The sequence below is a fragment of the Amborella trichopoda genome, chromosome 3, assembly GCF_054954075.1.
Source record: "Amborella trichopoda isolate Santa Cruz 75 chromosome 3, AtrichopodaSantaCruz75HAP2 v2.0, whole genome shotgun sequence".
Taxonomy (NCBI): Eukaryota; Viridiplantae; Streptophyta; class Magnoliopsida; order Amborellales; family Amborellaceae; genus Amborella; species Amborella trichopoda.
Genome location: NC_142338.1, coordinates 15,341,378 through 15,361,144, shown reverse-complemented (window position 1 = coordinate 15,361,144; position 19,767 = coordinate 15,341,378). Strand labels below are relative to the sequence as shown.

The following is a 19,767-nucleotide window of genomic DNA, read 5'->3' as shown; positions in this document are numbered from 1 at the left end:
CGCATCTAATAAAAATATAAAAAAAATTATTCATATAAAGTAAAATGATCAAAAGACCCCCTGAATATTGTCAGAGGTATTTTGGTGAATTTATTTCATGTAAAATATTTTTTTGATATTTTTCGAAGATTCTACTATTTTTTATGAACAAACACCTAAAATTTTAAGTGATTTGGATATGTAAAAATAAATAAAATAAAATTTAAGCACTACCGGACATCTATGATCGTTAGATCGGCCCAGATTCAATATGGGCCGTTGCGCTCATATGTTCATATGAGCTAGTGGGCTAATCCCATCTTTTCCCATATATATATATATATATATATATATATATATATATATATATATATATATATATATATATATATGGGAAAAGTTTTTATAGAGCCTAAGCTCTAAACAATCAAATTAGAGCCTACCTAAAAAATTTCACTAAAAGAGGTTGTTTTGATGTCCAAATATCTTCAAATTGATCATCTCGACATCAAGATCCATGGACTTAAGAAAAAAAATGGATTTCAAGTTTTGAAAATAGTGCATCTTGTAATGCATTTTGGACTGTCAATTTTTAAGTTATTCAAGTTTTCATAGATTTGCTCGATCTCCACTATTTTTGAAGATTTAAATTTTATAATTAAGATGAAAATATATTTTACAGCTAGTCAAAGATTTTCAGTATTGAAATCACATTTCTCGATTTTATCCAAACCAATATACATATATATATATATATATATATATATATAAATCAAAGGGCTACACGTTCTATATAAAAGAATCTAAGGTCTATAAACTTGCTAAATCTATTTATGGACTTCAATAAATTTTTTAGACAATGATATGTAGAATTTCATAAGGCTATAAGTTCTAATGAATTTTCAATCATTGAATATGACTACTACTAGGATGAGCCCACTAGCTGATGGAATAGTATAAGCCTAATGGTCCAGATCGAATCTGGGCCGATCTGACGGTCAGAACTGTATATCGGTAATATAATTTTAATATTTTTTATATAAATTCAAATAGCATGAAATTTAAAACATAAAATCTTCTCATCAAGGCGTACCTAATAAAAATATTTTAAAAAATAATTCACATAAAATAAATTGATTAAAATACCACTTTAATATTTCAGGGGTAGTTTGGTCAATTTAATTCATGCAAATTATGTTTTTGATATTTTTATTAGATTCTACTATTCTTGAAAAATAGGTGCTCAAAATTTCATATAATTTAGATTTGTAGAAAAAAATTAAATTTCAATTACGAAATAGAATTGTGATTATTAGATTGGTCCAGATTCATCTGGGCTATTGGGCTATAGATAATCAAAGGGTTGCACATTCTATAGAAAAGAGTTTAAGGTCTATAAACTTGCTAAATCAATTTATGGACTTCAATAGATTTTTTAGACAATGATATGTAGAATTTCATAAGGCTCCAAGTTCTAATGAATTTTCAATCATTGAACATGACTACTGTTCATTTGAAAAATATCGTAATTATTTGAAAAATATCATAAGGAAAATTTCATGATCATGTCATTGTATGTTAACAATATCTTAATGGCAGAAAATGATAAGGAGATGACCAATGCCAATGCGGATGGTTTTCCTCCAAATCTGTTATGGGCATAGCTGAGCGTATTATGTATTTTTATCAAGATCAAATTTGATCATTCTTAGATTTTTCCTTCGTTTGTTTCAAAAGATTTACATTAAAAAAAATCCTGGAACAAGTCCATAGACACTCCTATTATTGAGGGTCATGGCCTCAGCCTAAATCCTTTACCAAGTATGGAGGCTGAAAAGGAAATGATGTTATGTGTGCTCCATGCAAGCGGAATCCATTGTCTTATTTATGCCTTATTTTATAAATGTCTGGGCATTTGCTATATTATATAACCTTTTACTCCTGAAAAAAAAAACAAAGGGGGTATAGAATATAGGGAGGCCATGAAAAGGATACTTTGATATCCAGACCAAGTGATGAACATGTATAAACTTAGTTCAATACTTTGGTATTTTTCTAAAAATCCAAGGGATAACATCTAAAAGGCCCCCTAGTCTGCATCATTGACATTGATTCACTCTTTATGAGACTATTTGATAAATTTAAATATTTTACGAGCCTCTCCGATAAATCTACTCTCTACAACCCTCCAGGCTCCGATGAATGCTTAAAACAAAATTTTCTTTATTACCCAAGATATTCATTTTCCCACAAATACAAAAATCCTTCTTACTCCTCTTAAGAGTTGTTATTGACAAAAATATCATTATTTATCGCTTTCATAAATAGTGAGGTCCGAAGAACTGTGAACACGTTTCGGATGAAAACAACCTTTACACTTGATAAAAGCGTAAATTAGAAATATAGGCCCTTTCCTACAAGTCACTCCTGATGAAAAAATTATATCTTTCTAGAATGTTATGTTGGATAAAAATTATATTCTCTCTTTATAGTATATGATGTAGTTCTTGTATGGCAATGCACTTGCCAATTATTGATGAAGAGAACAACTCATTTATATGCACCCATTGCAAGATGAATGGGAGATGTTGATTTATGTAGAGCCCTTTTAGTTGGAAGAACTCCATAAGAGTTGCCAATTGGTTAGGAATGCGAGCGATAAGTTACTCCTAAACTTTTAGGATTTATAAGGGACATAAATAAAATTGTATGATGATTATGGAAATCTTAATCCAATTTTAGCTTTGGATAGATAATATTTAGAATAAATCATGTTCAACTTAGAAGATTTAAATAAGGAAATCTAAACCGAATCATAATCAAATTCTAGCCAGTGAGAAATAAGTATTGGATGAGGGAATCTAGATATCTATTAAGCTTGAAAAAGCAAGTAGATAAATGTGATTTATAGCAAATCCTATCCAAATATTTCTTTGTGAAAGAATAGAGGTGATCTATAACGAGGTAGTTTTCTATATTTTGTATTTCTTGCTTTATATATAATACTGATCCTTTTCATTATAGAATACAGGTCACAACTTATGTTTTTGCTTTGTTTTCTTAACATGCAATGATTACTTCAATTTTTAAAAAATCTCCTAATCATGTACGAGACCAAAGGGAACTGTATGTTTTCAAAAAGTAAAACTTAAATGCTCCGGTCTCTTAAAACCTAAATACCTAGTGGATTGCCCGTTTGGAACAAATAATCTCTTCGGGAGAATACTCTTAAAAACATTATGTTGTTAGCTATTTGGCATATGATATTATTATATTATTTAACTTTTAAGGTGATTTTTCATCTAGTTTTAGTTATTTTTGGCTAAAAGCATGCAAGTAAATTACTTCGAATGATGTAGAAATAACTTTTTAGGAAATACAAAATCTCACTATAGGTTTATTTCAAATAATTTTATCAGAGACACTGAGCAACAAATAATTTATTATCAAGATTAATTTTAACAAAACAACAAATTATAGACAATAATAAATGTGTTTGTCTAGAATTAACAATCCTTTAAAATACAAAAGCTAATACTATAATGGGTGGTGATGACTGTATTTATCATAAAATCATTATTTTTTGTTTAATATGTAATTTAAACATTAAATAAGAGTAAATTGAAATTTTAATAAAAGTATAATGGTATTTTAGAAGATATTGTGCTAAAAAATTTATTTATAAAATACCATTATTTTTTAGTAAAATTTTCAACTTTACCCCTTATAAAAATAAAAAAAATACCCCTTATCTTTTCTCATCGGTACTTAGCAAAATACCATAAAATGTAACTTTATTCAGAAAAAAGGTTATAGTTAATAAACCGCTCTGGACAATTCATTCTAATGTATTTTAAAGGGAAAATTACAAAAAAGGCCCTCACCAACCTAACTTTTTCATTTTTAAGACGGAAATTCCCTTGTCGCACATAAAAATCATTTTGGTCGGATTTGAAGTTGATTTTTGGACCCAATAGCACATTATCATAGTGCGCCATCACATTGTCGGCGCGCACAAGTGCCGGACCGCCTAAGACAACTACTAGACCGAAACTGAGTTCAGTCGAACCACCTTTTACATAGTGTTGGACTATTGGAATCCACCAACATCTACTGGCGAACCGCCTTTTCCAACTGCCGTACCATATTTTGCACAATGCCAGAGCCTTATTGCTGGACTGCACTTTAACAGTGCTAGAGCGCTACTGCTAGATCTCACTTATCGGAGCCCCTATTTTGGTGGGATAGAAGAACCACATGTTAACAGTGCCAAGCCCTACTGCCAAATCTCACTTACCATAGCCCCAATTTGGTTGGGATAGTAGAAAGATGCGTCGGTAAAGTAAAAGTAAAGACGGTAGTTTAGATATTTTTTATTTGGTTGGGGGTATTTGTAAAGAATGTATTTTGGAAAAAAAAGTGAAAACAAAAGTTAAAATAGAGGCTTTTTGTAAATTTTCCTATTTATAGGGTTGTAAATCGTAAATTAGCCTATAATAACTACATCCCATGAGCCACTTAATTCGCTGACATTTGTCCCTGTACATCTTCTTCATCATAACCCTTGAAGCTCTTGGTTCTTTGAGTCAATTTGGGCTTTTGTTATATGGAAATGTGCCCTAAAATCAAGGGTTGGATGAGATGCTCGTAAAATTTAACGGCCGTGATCTTGCCTAAAGCATGACCAAGAATAGGATTTGGGCGTGCAAACGTCTTTAAACGACTCTTTACAAACGAATGACGCATGTTATCCTTTTTTATAGTTGCAGGACACGTGTCATTATAAATGCTAAACCAATATACTCCCGCGGGAGCACGCAGACACATCTCCATTTTTTTTTGGTACCCAGCGCCTATGCGCTAAGAGGACTTCGCGGCATAACACAAACACGTCACACCAACCGCTGGATGTCACGAGCTTACGTATTGGTAGGAACTGTTCATCTCAACCGTCGATTTCTTGAAGTGCATTGGACCCATTCTGTTTGTGTACTGCATTGTATCACAAACACGCTTCGCCGTATTTACAAACATGACCTCTTTGTTTCAACTTATTTTCGACTTTCAAACCCAATAGTACAGTATTGTGGCGCTTATTGTACTTCTCTTAGGTAATGGTGCATTGTCTTTTTGTATTTTTTTTTTAATGTTTTGGGGGTTTTGAATGTTGGCTCTTTTTTTTTGAATTGAATAGTGAGAATTGCTTACCCCTGCATTTGTCTTTTGAAAATAGTTGATTTTATTTGAAGTCGGATGTTTTTTTTTAAGGTATTACTGAGAATAGAGGCCTAGTTCTTTGAATGGTGGCTGTTTCTATAGGCAAAATTCACTATGTTTTCATGGAGGATCAATTTGCCCTAGTTTTAATTCTTGTGTTGTAATTTGCTTCCCACTTGCGCTTATGGTGTGATTTGCCCTCAACACTCGGTCAGGTTAGACTTCCTTAGGCTCCCTCTGGTCCATTCATTCAACCTTTTATTTTATTTGTTTCCCTCTTATCTGCCACTGTTTTTTGTTCCCTCTCATGCTTTTATGAGTTGTGACTATTGTTTTTTATAGTAACCTGTCACCTTGACGTTCTAAATTGGATTTACCATCTCTCTCTTTGGGTAACTTTTTCTTCTTTTTCATTTTCTTACTTTGTGCATAAACCTCTTATTTTCTAGCATCTGAGCATTTTTTCTTCTTGGAGTTTAAATTGGAGGAACTATGGATATGGCTCCCTTTTCCTAAGCTTGGTCTCTCTCTCTCTCTTAAATCCGTATCTTTCTTTTCAGTTCATAGTAGGTGCATTGCCTCCTCGCTGTCCCCTCTTAAAATTTTGCCAGTTATCTTCCCTGTACACCTCTCTCTCTCTCTCTCTCTCTCTCTTCGCTGTGCACACTGGTCTCTTTCTCTCTCTCACCTGTGTTTGTTCGGTGCTCAAACTTCTGTATCTGCGAGTGTGTACTGTTTGCTCCTAACAACCTTTTGGCTATCTATCTCTACCACCTCTCTTTCCCCCTCTTATACTCCATTTATAGACTAGTGTTCATATTCTCTCTCTTGCTCTGCCCCCAATGTAATCGCCATTATCGTTTATCGGTATTTGGATGGATTTCGGCACTAATCGCGATGGGTGAGGGTGAGAAATGAATGCGTTCACTCCTCTGCTTTATATTCACCATCGGAAACACCTGAACAATGGATGCAAATTAGGTTACGAATCGACTCCTTTGAAGATTTTGTGCATGCAATCCATTTTTGTCTTATTTTTCAGTAGTTTGGCCTGCAATTATCATATTTTCTGTTCATGGTTGTTTTTTTGTTCTCTCTTCGTTTCTTCTTTTCATCTGTTTATAAATTAATTAAGAATATATGGAGCTTATTTATATGTCTTGTAGTTTCATTTCCCCCTCTATCAATAGGTGTTTTTTTTATTTTCTTGTGCTTTTGACAACCAATTGGCATTTTGTTTAGCTGGATTCTTCCCTAAAATTTTGACTGGTTGAATCACAATGCTCACATGTTGTTATTTATTTGTTTATTTATTGTTAGAAATGATGCTGGTATGTTCACCATGAAGCTCCATGAGCCAGACTATGTTTGTTTTCTGAATATAGCCTCATTTATAGCTACTGTATTTGTTATTCAAGCTTGCAACAATCATGCCTGCTCCTTTAGCATGAAATGGACATTACTTTTTTTGTGAGATGAATAAATATTTAACTTCTCATTTTTATTCTTGGGTCTTCTGTGTTTTGGAATCATCCTCATTGCCAGGTCTTTTGTGCCATAGTTGATTGAAAAGATTGAGGTGGAGCACTTTAAGGGTCATGCATACCCATGTGCTCTCTTCCATGCAGTCTCTGACTGATAATCATCAATGAGTCTTTTTTTTTCTTGATTCTTTTTTTTAAATTGTTATGTATTCAATTTTATGTACGAAAAAATATACAAGTGTGGGTGTACCTAGATAGAAGATTGATAAATATATGTGGGGTTATAACAGGATTAGTTCTAGATTAGGGTGATCATAAGCGAGGATATAGGAGCCCCTTCTCTGGCCAAAGAATTTGCCAATTGGATGGTTTAACCACAAGTGTGCAAACAACACTGAAAAGTCAGAAAAAAGCTCCAAGTGTTCCACAAGATGTCAGATAAATGCCACGGGCCATTGGCCATGTGAGTAGCCCATGTTACAGGCCATTGGCCATGTCAATAGCCCATGTTATGTTGTTGTCTCAGTCCCGTTTCAACATAAGTGGGCCTCAATTAAGATCAAAATAATGCATTCTTTGATGACTATTGAATGATTCTTTGTATTTTTGTTTTTGGGTGAATATGATTCTCTGTATGTTAGTTTGGCCTTAGTTGCCATTGGTTTCTAATTTTGCAAACCTTGTTATATTCAATTTTTGATCCATATTTACACTTTGAAGAGATTTTAATGCCTATGTGTCTTATCTACAAATTCGTGTGACACAGATGTGCAATTTCAATGGAGGTTCATGTTGTGATTTATATTAATTCATGTATGTTTTGTAATTAAAAATAGGACACATATGCTTCAAGTATTTGTTAGAGTTTTGTGCTTTGTGGTATGATTGTTTATTCTGGCCATATTTCACTGACCTGGATTGTCTGATCGTTCAGGTTCAAAAAGACATAAATCTGGTTTACCTTTTTTATTTTGTCAATTCTAGAGAGGTTGATTACCTTAAAAGCCATCTAGAGCATTGGAAAACCTTCCTTTAATGAACATCCAAGTCTTTAGAAATTTTTATTGCAAATAGTCCTAAATCCTGGTGCATTAAAATAATATGAATAAAAAACAAAAACTGATACCATTTTTTTTTTCCAGGTTTAAATGAATACCTAGATTTAAAAGTCTGTATTAATTGCTGCCTCTTTTATCTCGGCTAGTCACTCTCATTGAAGGATACCAATGCAACTAGCTTTCTATTTGATATCCCGTTGCCCCTCTATTTCCTTTTTCTTTCACATCTGTCCGTTTTTTATGGGAATTTGGATATAGCCTCTGTTTGGGTCCAAGTTCCTCTCTGTGGATACAAGCAAAGATCCTCCAATTTCTGTGCACAAAACGGCACTTATTTACTATAATGCAATTTCTCTGATAAGGTGTTTCGCTTCCATCACAAATAAGCCTGCCTTGTTCCAGCAATTATTGGTGCATCCTGACAGGGCCTTAGGGTGTTAAATTTGGAAAAAGTTTATATAAGGTTGATACCTTAAAATGTAGAATTAAGGTGCACCTCTAAAACCCTTCGAAAAAGTTTGTTTTGATGTTGGAAAAACATCTAATTGATAATCTCGACATCAAGATGTATTGATATGGAGGAAAAAAAGAGATTTCAAGTCCTAAAAAGAGTATATATTGCAACACATTATTTGGACCGTCCATTTTCCAAATTTTCATGCATTTATAGATCTGTTTGATTTGAACCCTTTTTTAAGTTAAAAATTTTATAATTAGAGATAAAATAGATTCTCGCTCCATCCTAAGAATTTTTGTCACCAAAATTGCATTTGATGACAAAGTTTGGAGGTGCACCTTAATTTGATTGTTTAAGGTTTCAACCTTATGCAAACCACACCCATTAAATTTTGCTTTAACATTCAATGTATGAGAATTCTTGCTTTCAGTTTAGGTTCTTTCTTATTTTTTAAAACATTAGGTTCTTTCTTTTAAGTGAATATAATTTATTTTATTAAATTGTATGCTCGAAGATAGAATCCTTACAAATGTTTTGAGAATTCCATAGTTTGACCTCCTTGGGATTGACTGAACCTGGTGCTGCCAGAGTTTAGTTCTGCGAACTATGATGTTGGGTACATATGCTTTATTTTGTTATAATTAAAATGCTTTGCCTTCTTATCTTCTTGTTGTTGGCTTATATGTTTTGGATGTAACAAATCTCTAATGCTTCCCTTTTGCCACGTTAAGAGCTAGAAGCTTGCCTTGCCTAAGTGCTTGCCTTTATTGCCTTTAACACAAAGCTAGTGTTTGTTAATATTGCACCCTGCATTTCTTCCCTTGAATCCATGATCTCCAGTAGCCTTCTCAAATTGCAGACAATGACCTCAAAGCTTAGTCTAATCTGTAGCAGTCTTGTTACCTTGCTGTGTATTTTGGAGGGACATGTAAAGACTTTTCTTTGCAATTGCCTATGTTGCGTAGACAAGGCCACAAGTGTCAGTCTTTGAAACCGCTACATGCATCAAAAATGCCAACCCTAAAATTGACCTTTTAGGCATAACACATCCATATGCCATTTAGAGAGGGGGTGAGGTGGGATATTAGTAACATTGAGTACATTGGTAGTGACATCTCTAAACTGTGCAAGCAGAAGTGTCTAAGTTTGTAAAGTGGCGGACACATTTCGTGTCCTTGGCATATCGAATGCGTCAAGAACCATTGACAAAATGTCCAAGTTGCATAGAAAATACCCTAAGAAGCCTTTTTTGGATCTAATTACTAACTATAATTGCCTTCGGGCATCTATTGGTGGGAATGCTCCTTTAATTCTTCTTCATCGTGGGCAAAATCCCCTTTGTAGTCAACTTCCTGTTCTTGATAATGTTCTATCAGCTTGGAACTTGGTGGAACCAATTATGCATCTGAATATTTTTATTTTGTTGAGCAGGACCGGAACTTCTGAAGTTACAGTCTTTTAAAAGCTTTACTTTGGTTCTCAATAGGCCCAAAAGGACATGATTGGAAGTAGTGAGAAAAGATATGGGGACTCATGATTTCACGAAGGGTATGCCCTTGGTAGAGTAGAATGGCGGATCAGGATTCATGTAGCTGACCCGAATTAGTTAGGAAAAGGCTTTGACGATGACGATGATGTCTTTGGTTCGTAATAGGTAACTATTGGCAAGGTTAAGAAAATAAGTTAGATACCTTTGAGTAAGATTTGGAAGCAAGTAGGCTACGTTGCTATTGGGAAAAGATCCATGGGACACAAAACCCAAAAGTAACTCATGGGCACCCTCTTGATAAATGGAAAAATATATGACCTAGAGGGAGTAGGAGCTGTTTTGGAGCAGAGTGGCCTTATTGTAACACTTTAAAAAAATCACTTTCTGGCTATGTAATATTGAGTATTTTTGAAATAACTCCTTTAAAATACTTATGTTCACTTCAATGCGAGCTTTATATTTTGCCTTCTTTTATTGGCAATATTTTTTTCTTTCTACCTCGAATTCAAGGCACTGCTGGGTTGGTGCATCTCCCCCTGAACTGACATGAGTAAAGATTGATCGCTGTTTGGATATGCATCTTTCCTTGCATGGGCATCTTTATGAGAAAGATGTAATGTGTGTTCGTGAGTGGAACCATTATCATGAGCTGGGTGAGATGGGCATCTTCATTATGACATGGCTTTTTCTACGAAGGAAGTGGTACGATTAGTATAAGTATGCAACCATGATAGTTGCATCAAACTGGAAAGTTTTAGAACATTTATCTTAAATTATTGATAAGCTCTTTCAACATCGAGAAGAAGATATAATTTTCCTTTTGAGATCCATTTTATTCCTGGGCTATAATAATAAAACAATTGATGATAGTGGTTAATCAAGAAACTACTCATGGGTGAGTCAATTTATTCTCCCCACTATTCCACTGGACATTTTCATGGACCTTGAGACTGATAATAGGAGCGGTTTTTGAAACATTGGAAAAGTTTGGGAGCTGTGCTCCCATCCGATATTGATGGAGGGTGATCCATTCAATGTAATTGGGCGGGCTAGTGGGCATGGTGCTCCTCCATGGCAATTCCCTGAATTCCTTTATTTGTAATGAGAGTGCCTCCTTTAAAAAGTCCTAAGGAAAGTGAATGACCTGGTAGACTCATTTGTTTGTTGCGGTGAGTTGTGGTAATGGAAGAACTCTTTTTGTTTGCTGAGAGTGCCTCCCCTTTCTTTGTCTGCCTCTTAACCCCAACCTCTCCACACACACTTTTTGAGTAACTAGATGCAATTGGTTTTCATCTCTTTAATGTTCCAAAGAACAATTGATGATGGAAATGTCATGGTTAATCAAGAAACTGACTCATTGGTGAGTCAATTTATTCTCCTCAACATTCAACTTGAGATTTTTGTGGACTGATAATGGAAGCAGTTTTTGAAACATTGAAAAAGTTTGAGAAATGTTCTCCAATCTGATAGTGGTGGAGGTTGATCCATTGAATTTCATTAGGCAGGCTAGTGGGATGGTGCTTCCCCACAGCAGCTCACCGAATTCCTTGATTTGTTATGGGAGTGCATGAATGGCAGACTCACTCACTTGTTGCGGTAAGTTGTGGTAATGGAAGAGATCTTTTTCTCTCCCATGTCAACACACCCAACCTCTTTGGAGTAACTAGATGTAAGTTTTGCCTCTTTTTTTGCCCCGCCGTATTGAATTTTAATTTGCATCATTTTCTTCCACCAATGGAAAGTCTAGATCTTGGATTTCACATCTTTAATGTTTGAAAGGAACGGAATGAGAGACTTGAAACTTTCTCCTCACAATTGGACAATAATGGTCATCCACAAAAAGAAACCATGTATTGGGAACCTTATGAGGTCCAAGAATAGATCTTTGGTTTCATAAGCCTAAATGGTATAGAACATGAGTAGTGGTAGATTACACCAATTTCCATATGGCTAATGAATGAACCATTTTTCAGTGGAAATGAAAAAATGAAATTTTGAGTAGCCTGATAAATGGGAAAGCCTTAGGTTTCCACATTGAGAGCCTTGGTGCCATGTGACGAACATAAAATAGTTAGTCTGTTCATCAAATAACAAATGAGTTTGTACCAATGGAAAATGGCTAATGAATGAACCATTATTCAGTGGAAATGAAAGAATGAAGAAATGAAAGAACGAAATTTTGAGTAGCCTGATAAATGGGAAAGCCTTCGGTTTCCACATTGAGAGCCTTGATGCCATGTGACGAACATAAAAGAGTTAGTCTGTTCATCAAATATCAAATGAGTTTGTACATATACAACCGCATGAATGAAGTAAGTACTGAATATGTCAATTGATACTATAGATAAATATGTGCATTTAAGTGAATTAGATGCCTCATAAAAGTTGAACTCATTTTATTTCACTGATTTTATGAATAGTCTCTCACTCTCTCTCTCGAACTCTATCATTGCTTATAGTTCTTGAAATATTTATTCTTATTGTTATTTATTCTGATTGTGTTCTTAGTTATTGAAGTATTTTGTTCTATTGATGTTCTGGACTCTTTTTCTCCTTTCTCCAGGACAGTGCCGCATATAAACATGGGCTCTCCGATGGTGGTAGATTTGAGCAGTGATGATGACAACGGTGAGGCAGAAGTCAAAGGAGTTATTTTAGAGTTCCCATCTGTGCTGAAAGCACCAGATAACTCTCTAGCTGAAAATGTTCAACAGGAAAATGTTGAACAAGTTGGCAGAAATGACCATAAAGAGGAGATCACTCCAGCCGGTCCACCAAATTCTGAAGAAATTAATCAGAGTAACTTGGAGAAAAGAAATCCAGCATTGGACATGAATCTTATTGCTTCTGGATCCTCTCAATCAATTTGTCGACAGTTTTGGAAGGCAGGAGACTATCCTGAGGGACCACCCACTAAAGAAGTTGTTAGAGGTACTGATTTCCTCTTCAGTTAGTATGTTGTACTCCCAAGGGAACACATTGTACACGTCTTAGGCAAAATACCTGCTATGGAGGATTTTCTACCTCTGAAATTTTGGGATCCACTTTAGAATCATCAAATGAGTATTTATTTATTTATGTTAAATGGATTTTGAGTTCTTAAAGACAGAACTGTGCTGATCTCTGTTCAATCTTAGGATTTTCCTTTTTGCTGGCACACAGAGAGTGTGTATGAATTTTGTTTATTTATTTTGAAGTTTTTGTGAGGTTGGTCTCTACCTTGAGGAGGTTTGATGCCCAATATTTGGTCGCCTAACAATACTCCTAGACAAGGTTTTTGCTGAGGGAGAGAATGTACAATAACTTCCACATGAACATATAATCTTTTGGCTCTTCTCTTACTTACATTGTGAGTTTTTCCTCTCTGTATATTATATCAATGAACGAAGGATTATCCTCATCCTTTATGTATTATTTTCTTTGAGAGAAGGTTGTTTTTACTACCTGATTTGGGAGTGCTGATTTTATAAGCTTTTACAGAGAGCATGGATCATTTACGTGTTCATCCCAAATTTCTTCATTCCAATGCTACTTCACATAAGTGGGCGTTGGGTGGTATGTTCTTCTATGGAGTGATTTATATATTTGATATTTAGATATTTTTTTCTTTAGTTGCTTTGGTAGTTAAAGAGAGGTTCCATCTTCTGCTTGGAGCCTGCTGAAAGTCCAATGCATGCGTTTTGTGTTCTTGCAGCAATAGCAGAACTGCTGGACAATGCTGTCGATGAGGTATCTTTTGGTCTCTCTTTCACTCTCTCTCTCTCTCTCTCTCTCTCTCTCTCTCTCTCTCTACTGCACCCTCAAAACGGAAATGAAGTAAAGGACACACAATTACTGTTCAAAGTTGTACTTGTAGGCATTTAACAACGTCATATGGCTCTGCTGTTAGAAAATCTACTCTTATTTTGTAATTTCCTATTTTTTTAAATGGATGATTTGTATATTACTGATATCAGATCAACAATGGGGCTACTTTTGTAAACATAGATAAAGTGGTGAATCCTCGAGATGGCGCTGCTGCCTTGCTTATTCAAGGTATTTGTGAACTATTAACTCATGTGATACTGGATATCAACCACATATCTTTTGACTCATCTCCATAGATTTTGCAGTTTCTTTTTATTTTTAATTTTCTGACATTTCCAATCCTAACTTTTGATCGAAATCATTTTGGTCTGGCAATAAGATGATGGAGGTGGAATGGGTCCTGAGTGCATGCGCCAGTGCATGAGCTTGGGTTATTCACAAAAACAATCGACCTCTACAATAGGACAGTGTATGTATCCGATGCCTCTCATTTGTTTTTTTTGGCTTTCACTTGTTACTGCAGTTTTTGTTGATTTATTTGTCACCTTTCAGATGGAAATGGTTTCAAAACGAGTACAATGCGGCTTGGAGCCGATGTAATTGTTTTCTCTCGCTGGACAAACAAAAGGTTTGGTTCCTATAATTGGCTTTTAGTTGCAATTGCCAAAAATGGAATATTCGCATTGCTGTTTTAAAAGGATTTCTTCATTATCCTTTTTTCTTTTGTCGACCACCCTTCAATTGTATTTCACCCCTTCAATTGATTTTCTTGAGAATGTTACGATGCAAATGACCGCATTTCAGGGTTCAAAACATTAGATGCTCAAGTCCCACGCTGGCTCTAAGGGCATGCTCGCTCTCTTTGGAGTGAGCACTCTACTAAAGATCCATGCTTGTATTATACACTAATATGAAATTCACCTGCTCCAATTGCTTAAATAGTACACCTTTATTCTTCTCGCTTTGCATATGTTATTAGTCTCATTTTATTATGTCATTATCAATGTTATCATATTCACTTTGGAGCTTGCCTCCATTTGGTTAGGGATGTGCTTTGGTGCTTCAGGTGATTTGATGGGATGTCTTTGGGTATTCTTCTAAACATAGCAGATGATAAATTTCTGACAACATATATAAGCAATAAGTTTTTCCCAAAAAGGGTTGAGGAAGTCATGGAACAGAGCTTAATGTTTTTGTATAACTTTTGTTAGATATTGGTAATTTGATACTTGTAATTTGAAAAGTATTTAAAAAATTAATTTTTAAGGCAATGGATTATGCTACAAAAACTGTGTATTTGTGCTATCTGGCCATGCTATCTAGACATGTCATTTAGGTAGGTTATCAATTAACATAGGGAGGGATGAATGGAAATTTCCTTCATCTTATTTACTAGTCCATGATTAACTTGCTTTTAACATCAATCATTTTTTTTAGGTAACTTTTTTATGTGCATTTAAAGCTCGTTCAGCCCTTGTGATGCATCGTTTTTTGCTTTCAGTCAAGGAAACCCAAAAATAGTTGGTGAGATTTGGTGAATATTTGTTTTTAAACATAAAATTTCCTTTAAATAGCATAAAATCCTAAAGATTGATGTTGATCTTCAAGTACCCATTGAGGAAAGATGTTTTGTCTCCCAAAAAATATGACTGTAGAAGCCCTATGTTATTTACATATTTGAAACTGTAGAAGTCCTAAGTTATATACATATTTGAAACTGTAGAAGTCCTAAGTTATATACATATTTGAAACTGTAGAAGTCCTAAGTTATATACATTTTTGAAACTGTAGAAGTCCTAAGTTATATTTAAACAACTCACCGAGTTTTCAAAAATTTTTAATGCCTTTTTCCAAGTTATTGTTAGTTTTTTTATTTAAATTTAAAATCTTACCATTTTTAAATAATTACTGCCTTTTAGCATACTGAAGCTGAATTCTGCAGCCTCTTTAAAATCGTGCCATATTCCAAGTTATTGCTTACTTATGCATGCCACAATTTGTCATCAGACATATGGCATATGTCTCCGGGCCTTCTCAGCCATGCCTATCTTATACAAAATCTGCAAGAAGTCTCTCTACTTCTTATTTGACAAGTCTCTACTGGCATCATTCAGGGAACATCTACGACTATTTTATTTTGGAACTCAGATAGCTTTAATTCCCATAAATTTGCTGCTTAACATTTTTAACCTGTTGCCTTTAAATCCTAAACCGTAGAGAGCCCATGGTACCCTCTGAATTTGTTATAAAGAGAGGCCTACCATACTTTCCTCCAACTTTGAAATGGCGGTAAATTTAGAACTTTCTATTGTGCTTTTGAATCTCTTATTGTGTCACCTTCCTTCTACTTTGGACTGGATTGCGAATTAAATGAAAGTTGGACCGGGTGAACTAGCACGGTATATACGATTTTAAAATTTTTCTTTTCTATACGGCTAGAACACTTACAGAGTCCAAATATTACAAATTGAACTCAAAATAAACAAAGATGAATCACAAAATGGATTCTCACTTGTTGCCATTTAATATATTCCAATAATATAAATTACATAAGACTCACTTGGGAACAAGAAACACAAACTTCATAAACAAAAAATAAAGTGTCAGAAGATTACCTCAACTGGACGTGATACATTCCACTGCGGGTCTCCTCCTCTGATGGTGCATGGGATCAAGGTCCTTCAAAGATCTCACAGCTATGGGAAGCGTTGGTTAGAAACTCTTCAAGGATGAGAGCAATGTGGAACAATCTTGAGCCTACAAGACTGTGTATGGGGCGAGCCTCTCTAGGCTCTATGCTTGGGGCGTGGCCCTCTTTCTTTCTTTCAATAATATTTTCTAACTCTTTTGGGGAGGCTAAAGAGATGAGAGAGCTTAGAGAGAGAGAGAGAGAGAGAGTGGCGTGCCACCTTTGTGAGGAGAGAGAGAGAGTTGTGTCTTGAGCTGTAGAGATGGGATCCCCAAATGAGGCATTATATAGACTCAGGTTAGGGTTAGGGTTAGGGTTAGGGTTAGGGTTAGGGTCTCTAGGGTTTAGCCATCCTTATGAAAATTCGTTCTTGACCATTGATCATAGGAGATCTGTGAGGTGAGAGATCTTATCCTTACAATCCATAGATCAACTATCATGATCTATTGGAAGGTGCTAGAACCTTATCCTTCTGTTTTGTTAACCTAATCCCATCAAATATTCAATACATAGAAAATATATTTCTCTTTCCTTTTATTTCCCTTCATTCTCTACACAAAATATCCTTATATTTCCTTTTATTTATAAATCTATTTTGAGAAAATAAAATATCCAGAGACTTCTAAAAATTCATTTTATCAATCTAAAATATTTATAGTCAAATTAATTATTTCTAAATTAATTTGATGGGATTTAGATCCAATTATGCTAAAGAAAAAATGAAATTACTAAAGCACTTCATTTTCTACTAGAGACCATGAGCCACACCCACTTTCTCAAATTGACCCAGTAGTTCCCATGACCCACAGTCCATCATAATTCATGTTTGGATTACCACAGTCAGTCAATAGGTGAGGGGACACAATCCTGGTCTATGGATTACAGCTTCCCTTGTGGGACAAGTCCTAGGTCACATAGACCTGTGCACACATATCGCAATTGGTGCATAGGGGGTTATCTCTTGCATACGTACATGCATCACCCTCAAGGATGCTTTGCTTCTTGATATGACTATCATGTGTATATGCCATGTAATGGTCTATGATGAGGCTTTGGCCCTTGTCCTATCAGGTCTATCAATCACATGTAAGGGTCAAACAGTTCCTTGGCTCACTTACTCTGGGCATCTCTGACCTCATCAAGGAATAACCCTGCTAACCCTCTCGGTTGTGCTCTATGCCCTTGTTTCTTAGGGTTTTTGTACTCAATTGGCCTAGCTCGTCAAGTCTAGTTTGAGTCTTGGCATCAGTGTTGCCAAATTCGGTCCCTCTGGATCATAATCTTTTAGTCCCTTTGGACCATACTCCCACTGGAGTAATCATGTCACTATAATCATAGTTTTACATGCTCTCCTAAGGCCTTTAAATGGCCACATAGCCCCAACATTAAAATCCCTCAGAGTGCCCTAATAACCCCTCATTTCTCAATATTCAATTTTTGCCTTCTCACAAAACCGTCTTCATATACTACACATCTGGAACTTTGAGGCACCTGTATCACTCGTTGGTGCCTTTCATGGGATTGGGATACCCTTTGGATGGGTTGATAAAGTAAAGTTAAACACTCAAGGAATTCATATTATAGTCATTTTCATTTAACTCAAATGCTACAAGGAAGAAATAACAAAGCAACATATATTACTGTATGGATAGTCACCTCTAGTATGTCTCAAGTCAAACTCTCCAGGAATTCATATTATAGCCATTTTCATTTAACTCAAATGCTACAAGGAAGAAACAACAAAGCAACATATGATACTGTATAGATAGTCACCTCTAATGCGTCTCTCAGCTAGGTTGGCTAAGTTAGCGAGTGTTGGAGTAGGTACACCCAAGATGCAATTACAATGATAAAATGAGCTCTTTGGAGCTCTCTATGTACAAAAATCCATACTGCTACTCTATAGCCTCTCAATGTGAAGGTGTCAGGGTTTAAATACGGGTATATTTTGTAATTTGTTCCATGTGATCAATATATAAAGTGTGCATTGTCTACCACAATAGACTTATCCACATATTCTCTCATATTTGTCTCTCATATCTTTTCTTCCTCCTCTTCTTCTCTATTCTGATTTTATACGGACTAGATTTAGACCTAGATCTAGATGTCTTTTCAACTTGGTATCAGAGCAACGTTCAGATCTGATAAATTTACTTTTTTGAAAGTCGATTTGTGAGATTCTGGCCTTACTGCTCATGTTATTAGTTGTATGGCCAGTTAGCCTGTTGATGTGACACAATGGGTATCATCTCATTCTTTGATTATAATGGTGAGAGTACATATACATATACGTATACACATACAATTTTTGGAAAAGTTTAATTTTTGGGAAAAGTTCAATATTAAATATAATTTACGGGGGGAATGATCCTATGTATTTTAAATACACCATAATAGGATGTATCTAAATTTTCGATCGTTCATTCTAATGATCTATAAATCTTTAAATTAGTTACGTAGTGGAGCGTGTGAATGGTTTTTAATTGTATTTTTTTTTGCCTTTTTGGTACTTCCCTCATCCCCTGTTGAAACCCGCTCATATTCCTCTCCCTCCCTTTTCTCTCTCTAAAACTCTTGCCCCTCCTCTTGCCTGCAACCCTATGGAAGCATCAACTCTTTAAAGTCTCATTGATGCAAATGATCACATCAAAAGCTCTAATGGGAAAATGAAATTTTTTGGAAAGAGAAAAGACTGCTCTACAGATCTTTCTTTCCTTCTATGGCTTCGATGATTTTTGCAGCAAGGAACTTGATGAACCTCCGAACAACAAAATTTATCTAACCATAGATATGGTAAGCTTGCAACTCTCTTGGAGTAGTCAAAAATTCAATTTCTTTTTATTTGACTCATACAACTCCAAGTTTTTCTTGATCATAGGAAGAAAAACAGATAAATCTCTCTTAAAATCTCATTGCCGTAGCTCTTACACTCTTCTAGTTCAGACCCAAAAAGGCACCCCCTTAAGGCTTTCCCTCTCTAGAAGAAGAGATTGGTATCCATTGCTTTCACCATTCATTCCTCGTATACTTTCTATCAATAGGATTACAGTAAAAACAAACTATCTTTCTCCTTGCATTTCTTTATGCAGATCATAAAAACAATCTTTCTGCATGTCTCTCATTTCTTAATAGCAGGCTCAAAGACAAGTTATATTAAGGAAAGGCTACGAGTGGGTAGAGAGAGAGAGAGAGGAGGGGAGGGGGGTTGGATTGGATAGGTTTTGGGTATTGAATATAAGAAGCTAAGCATTTTGGGTGTTGGTTTCAGGGTATAGAGTACAGGACGTAGATACAGAAGGATAATGGTCATTTCTTAAAAGAATGGTAAAAAAGACTTCCATACACCATAAGACGGTGTATCTAAAAAGCACAGGATCATTGCCTAATTTTCTAATATTAAAATAAATTTTATATTGTCATCAAATATTTTATTTTTCTCTCTGATTAAAATAAAACCAGAAAATTAATTTTTCTCATTTAAAAATCATTTTTAAGTAAAATAAAATACCTAGAAAGATCTAAAAATTCATTTTAATTATCTGAAAAATAATTAAAACATATCCAAGAAGATTTGATGGGAATTGGAT

General features: G+C 35.0%; 1 protein-coding gene across 22 annotated transcripts in view; it reads left to right on the top strand.

Annotated features, from left to right (window-relative positions):
• The first annotated feature begins 5,094 nt into the window (after nt 1-5,094).
• The window catches only part of LOC18430839 (protein MICRORCHIDIA 6), a 90,131-nt gene continuing 75,458 nt past the window's right edge, over nt 5,095-19,767 (top strand). Inside the window, exons 1-9 of one of the 22 annotated variants that reach the window (XM_020665167.2) lie at nt 5,104-6,177; nt 12,248-12,312; nt 12,399-12,615; nt 13,165-13,239; nt 13,379-13,413; nt 13,641-13,719; nt 13,871-13,960; nt 14,044-14,119; nt 14,296-14,358. In XM_020665167.2, coding sequence (XP_020520826.1) covers nt 12,301-12,312; nt 12,399-12,615; nt 13,165-13,239; nt 13,379-13,413; nt 13,641-13,719; nt 13,871-13,960; nt 14,044-14,119; nt 14,296-14,358 — 647 coding nt within the window. In that variant the 5' untranslated portion in view covers nt 5,104-6,177; nt 12,248-12,300. Of the gene's footprint in view, nt 6,178-12,247; nt 12,616-13,164; nt 13,240-13,378; nt 13,414-13,640; nt 13,720-13,870; nt 13,961-14,043; nt 14,120-14,295; nt 14,359-19,767 lie in introns of those variants that run through there. The other 21 variants (XM_088862201.1, XM_088862200.1, XM_020665168.2 and 18 more) reach the window with 21 other exon arrangements.